Below are 6000 nucleotides of genomic sequence, written 5' to 3'. Positions count from 1 at the left end.
CAGTTGGAGGAAAGGAGGAGGAAGAGGAAGAGGAAGAGGAGGAGCGGCGTAGAGAATCTGTCTTCATGGTTTTTTATATTCGCAGTGAAAGCGAGGCCGGTTTCTTTTTTCCCTGCAGAGAGGAACTCTTCACACGTCATCAGCAGGAGATCTGTGATTGGCTGCAGCGTCAACCATCATCATCTTCATCATCATAAACTACAGTGAGCAGCTGTTTTTAAAAATGAAACTATATAGTGGTGAGGTGTTTGTGTCTTCAGGAGGAACCAGTGGTCTTAGAGCTGAGGGCCACAAAGTAGAGAAATTATGAACTCTCACTTTGTTGGTGTTGATCTTTTCATGAGATTTGTTGACAATAGGAAAAACGCAGAATATCAACAGACTGATGCTTAAAGGAAATAATTGAATGCTTTTTAAAAATATTAACTGATAAGATGAAGAAAAATGCTCCATATTTCTTTGTTTTCATGTTATCAATGTCCTCATGCGAGATTCGCATTCTTTTATTGAAGGCACTGCACATACACGTCATCAATATCTAAACTGATAATATTTACATATTGGAATTAGTCACAGTTGACATTTGTTCTCCAGTCTGACTGAGATAAAGAAGGAGAACACACGGTAGTGACATGAATATCACTTGAAAATCAGACCCAAAACATACCGGATGATTAGAATCTATTAAATTAAACTGATCTGAGACTTTATTTGCTGATATCACAAGAATCTCAGGTGACAACTGCATCACCACTGATCCACAATAACAATAACAAATTATTGATTTACATAAATGTTACTGATCAAATTAAATTCCAGCTCTTACAGTAAATTAATTTTATTCTCTTTAATTTTTCTCTTCGTCAGAATAAAAAAAAACATTTTATTAGAAAGTAGAGAAACGTATTTTCCGTTTTCACAGAAACACACACACTCACTTTATCACCTCTCCACCAACATGTGTCTGGCTTCTCAGGGTTTGCGATAAAAAATTGTTGAATTATTTCAGTGTGGAAATGAAATGAAAGTACATTTCCCAAAGCCTGCTGTTGATAAACATGTATGTGTGTGTGTGGGTGGGCTTGTATTGCCATCTATGTGAGGACTAAGGGGGTTTTGGCTGGTCCTCACAACTTCAGATGGCTGGTTGAAGGTTAAGACTTGGTTTGGATTAGTGGCTATAGGGATTGCATTATGTCATTGACGGTCCTCACAAGTATAGAGGGACAAATGTGTGTTCTACGGTGCTGTACTGTGAGCTGCAGCTGTCAGGCAGGCCGGTGTGTAGATCTTCACTGTCTCATCCCAGGAACAGTCCACCACCTGCAAACAACACAACACAACACATACTGTTAGAGACAAGGTGAGGTTTGGGTGTTCAGAGTACGTCACAGTCAGACAGTAAAGAGCAATACTGCAGCACCAGCAACACCGCTGCTTCAGGTGCTGTTGAAAGAATCAGCTGATTAAACCAGAGGTTCCTAATCTCCTGATGAAGGACCAGCACTGAGCCAAAGAAACAATATGATTTGGCAGTGCTAGAGTTGTGGCTTCAGACATGGCATCGTCAGTCTGTTGGTTTGTCCATCACTTTGTCCAAACTTAAATATATCAGTTTCATGTCAGTCCATTCAGTAGTTTGGTTCAGACATCCATGCTCATCGGAGGTTCAATCCAACTGACTTTGGTGATTCACTGACATTTAAACATTATTTTTAATGCTAGTTAGCTATTTTAGCATTGTCATTTTGAGAATGATGATGTTTCCAAACAGAAGAACACTTCTCACATCTATTTAGTGGCAGGTGCATAGGAAGGAATCTGAAGTAGCAATTAAAAAATCCAGCACACCGCAACATTTTAGTGCCGACCAATCGCATCATCCCATGTGCAATAGAGGGTGACAACTAACAAACATCAATTTTTGTTTATCAATATAACAGCTTCAGATGTCATAAAAAGGAGTAAAAGATTAGACACTCCATACTGTGACACATCAGTGTACCCTTACATTTTTTCACACTGAATGGGTAAATTTCTATAAAATTAATTTTTCAGGTGTATAAACAACATACAATACATACCCAAATGTGACAGTTAGAGATTAATACATGTTTGAAAAAACACCATCAATACATTAATAAAGATAATAAATAAATAAATAAATAAATAAACTCTCTTGCAACTGGGCAAAAATACTGATGCTGCTTCTGGCATTTAGCTGAAAGCAGCACCGTGCATTACTACGGCCTCACAGAGTTGCTAGCATGGCTAGACTTTTAAACAATGTCTGAACAGGGGGCGTAGCATTAGCAGCATGTTAGCAGACTACAGCAGCAGCAGCAGATTCAGTCCTCCATCTGTGTCTACAGAGGATGTGGTCAGAGTTAGCATCCGCTCAGAGGTCAACACACAATCACTGTAGTTACACATGAAAAAGAATGAACATCTTTGGACCAGCGTTTACACACGTATAGCATGAAACGTCAAACGTCACACCTCCTGCGTTAGACTGAGACAGCTTGAATAAAATAGAGATGCATCTGTTCCATCGGATGCCAGAGACACACCACTGCCACATTCCTGTCTAGACACGCCGTTATACTCAATCAGACCTACTTCATAAGACGTGCTGTCCACCAATATCAGAAATCGAAGGTGTGTATAGTTGTTCTGAACGATCGTACTGGAGGCTGAAAAAAACGGTCGTCGTCATAGAGAGGGTGGAGACCCAATACTGTTTAAATATGGGCATAGCGGTGCACGTTGTCAGACTCTTTCCCGGAAGACATTCAGGGCGTTACACTCCATTGTTTAATGAAAAGTGACAGAAACAGTTGTTGAGAGAGAAGTTGAAACCCTGTTTTCTTCCTCACATCCGCCCCCATCTGACCAGTCACTGACTGAAGTGGGTGTAAATGTCAGATTGTCGATTGTCACTCTCTTTTCAACTTTTCTTTTTTTTTCCCTGTCTGGCTGCAGTATTCCAGTGTGACACACAAACACACACACACACACACACACACACACACGCACGCACGCACACACACACACACACACACACACACACACACACACACACACACACTTTACCTTCCATTACTAAGTCTTCAGTTCAGTTCAGAGATTTCTGATATTTTTTCCCTGCAGATTGTTTTTATGTTGATAATTGACAGTAGAGAACATTCAGTCCATATGTTCCTAAACCTTTTATCTCAGTTTGAGTGTTTTTACCTCTAATTGTTGAGTATAATTGTTCCCCAGAAGCCTCCAGTGCACACACAGGTAGAGACAGAACAAGACATTTTCAGTCTTATGTTTGGCTTTAGGAGAATGTGATTGATTTAAACATTTAAACAATTAATTGGTCAAAATTATCTGCAGATTATTTAGTAATAAACAGGTATCGCAATTGCAAAACAACAATAATATAAGCAAATGGAAAAATGTAAAGCCAATTAAAGTCGTTCAACTGAAGAACCTGGAGTAAAATTGATAATAAATCTTCCTCAGCAGGTAAAACTCAATATTCCCGAATATGTGAAGCTCTTCACTCTCTACACTGAGATGCTTCAGACAAAACGGCATAGGAGAAATTCCAGCTGTGTCTCCACCTCCTTCTCTTTACTGTATAATCAGGCAGGACGTGGCTATCATCTGAATGACACACTACACCCCTGTTATCTCTCCTGGCTGCAGAACGCAAACCGGCAGCCCTTGCTCACAGCTTTCAAAATAAAACGCCGGCTCCACTTCACTTCCACAGTTATTGATTATACACATCCTCACAGGTGTTAGAACCAGCCTTGTGTTTGGTTGAACAGTAAAGAAGAGGGGACAGCTGCTGCCTGCTGACCGGGGGGTGGTGGGGTGGGGGGTGTTGTAAATACATGATTGAGGGTTTAGATCTAAAGCAGGACAAATCCTGGTCCTTACTGCCATTCCTCAGGTTTTTCCTACTTAGTTGGTTTCACTTTGGGTGTGAAGGTCCTTAAATCTTGCATTCAGCTCAGCCAATCAGAAACAAGTAGTCAGCTCAGTCAGTAGAAATGTATCAAGACGTCAGCAGGGGTGCTGTAATTAATTATAATCCATCACTGTGATGGACGGGGTGTGTTAAAAATCTGTCACAGTTTATTCTGACCTGTCATATTTGGTGGCTGCTGTTATACAGACCTGTTTACTGCTGAATTTTTGTACGTGTGAATTATAAAAGGCTTAACACCCACAATGCCATGGGCTGTGACACAGTGGCTGCACTCAACCAAAATGTTAAAAAGACATTGAAAGATTCAAAATGATGTTTTATTCATGCTGGAACAACATCTATCAGACAGCTGTTGAACCGTTTCACAGAAGCAATTTAGAGCAATGCTAATGCACAGATCGCAGATGTTTCACAAATGATTGATGATTCTATATTGCAGGTACATTGGCAATAAAGTCCTACAGGCTGCTCACATGCTTATGCATGCTTTGTTTTGATAAGTGTCGAGATTAACAGCAGAGGAAATGATCTCATGTTGCATATTGCAGTTTGTATGTTGCCAGTTCGTTGACATGAGCTGCTGATGCACTCTTATGGCTGTGGTTACTTCTCCAAGTCAAGTCAGTGTTGTTTGTATCAACCAAGATCACAATTTCTTTCTCACCTCCACACACCTGGTCAATCGCTACGTGAGGTGGGTGTGAATGTTGGATTGTTGGTGTTGGTAATTGTCTTCAACCAATCTGACAAACAGTTCAAGAGTACACTGGTCCCTTTCATCAAATGGGGGTAAAAGTATCAACTGACTGACATGGTGTATTCAGCAAATGTAGTGATGGACTTTAAAGACAGGAAACTGCAGCCGCTGGGGTCTAAAGTGGTTGTTGTTGTTTTAGATTGTGGCTCGTGGGTGAGAACTGATTCACAGACCAAAACTCTCCAAAATGTCCTCCATTTTTTAATCTGATCATTGACTCTGACAAACACTAGGTGATGACAACTCCTTCAAATTAAATGACGGAATATACCATTTACCCTTTCGAATGACAAAATAAGTGTTTCTTGCTCTGACATCAGGTTATTAAATATATTAATAATAGGTTAATAAGGTTTAGGCACAAAATCTACTGACATTTTGTCCAGTCTGGACTTTAAGGCTCTAAAACAACCTCACGTCATAATTCCTCCTGCAGATAGATGGCTTTGTCACTCCAATCTAAACATAGTGTATGCTGTTTAGATTAACATTTGCTGAAATGACTGATGCTGCTTTTTTCTTGGCAGGAAAGTCTCTAAAAAAAATGGAGACTGAGCTCTGAGGGCTAGAGAGGTCGAGGAGCTTGAGATGAAGTGCCTCTGGGATCATTGAACAGCATCTGAAACCTTCTCTCTACACCTTTCTCACGTTAGGACTTTGTAACTTTACAAAACAATCGTGCAATCATCAACCATTTGCCATGGGCAGCCAACAGTCTGCAGGTTTTCCTTCCAACCGATCACCTCAGCAGGTGATTTCATCGATGAGCTCTGGGATATTTTTTCGTTGGAGATTGTTGGCTCTCTATGACACATGTTTGGCAACTTCTGCTTTACATTGCGTGTTTGGTCTGTACACAAATGTCAGCATCATCACACTATCACCCCCCCCGGCCATCGGGCTTCCCTCCCACTCACTTTGTGCTCCTGATGGGATCTTTGAATCAGTAAGTGAACAAGCTAAACGGCCTTTCAGGGCATGAGTAAGCAAAGTAGTTGTGCAGTGAGTCAGCCATTGAGAAGAGGAATGCCCTTCTTTAATTAACTTGAACAGCCGACCATAATGGAAAGCCACGCACACCGGCCAAGATTGCAGCACAGCACAAAGACAGAGAGAGAGGGTTATAAAGTGGGAGAGAGAAATGACGAGATGCGTAACAAGGAAGGGAGGAGCAGTGGAAAGGAGGGGGAATACAATGAAAAAAGGCTGTAAGACTAAAGGGAGTATAAAAGCGAGACAGGAAGTTCAAAGTCTG

The 6000-nt window shown here is 40.8% G+C and overlaps 1 protein-coding gene across 2 annotated transcripts in view; it reads right to left on the bottom strand.

Moving 5' to 3' along the window:
- Nucleotides 1-471: 471 nt before the first annotated feature.
- Nucleotides 472-6000, bottom strand: part of pex7 (peroxisomal biogenesis factor 7) — a 45061-nt gene continuing 39532 nt past the window's right edge. For both annotated transcript variants that reach the window (XM_022763849.1, XM_022763858.1), the window contains exon 11: nucleotides 472-1323. In XM_022763849.1, the coding sequence (XP_022619570.1) occupies nucleotides 1240-1323 (84 nt within the window). In that variant the 3' untranslated portion in view covers nucleotides 472-1239. The remainder of the gene's footprint in view (nucleotides 1324-6000) is intronic.

The sequence above is a fragment of the Seriola dumerili genome, unplaced genomic scaffold, assembly GCF_002260705.1.
Source record: "Seriola dumerili isolate Sdu_G_001 unplaced genomic scaffold, Sdu_1.0 BDQW01000025.1, whole genome shotgun sequence".
In the NCBI taxonomy this organism is placed as follows: domain Eukaryota; kingdom Metazoa; phylum Chordata; class Actinopteri; order Carangiformes; family Carangidae; genus Seriola; species Seriola dumerili.
Note: the sequence above shows the minus strand (reverse complement) of the source record. Positions and strands in the feature narration are given on the sequence as shown.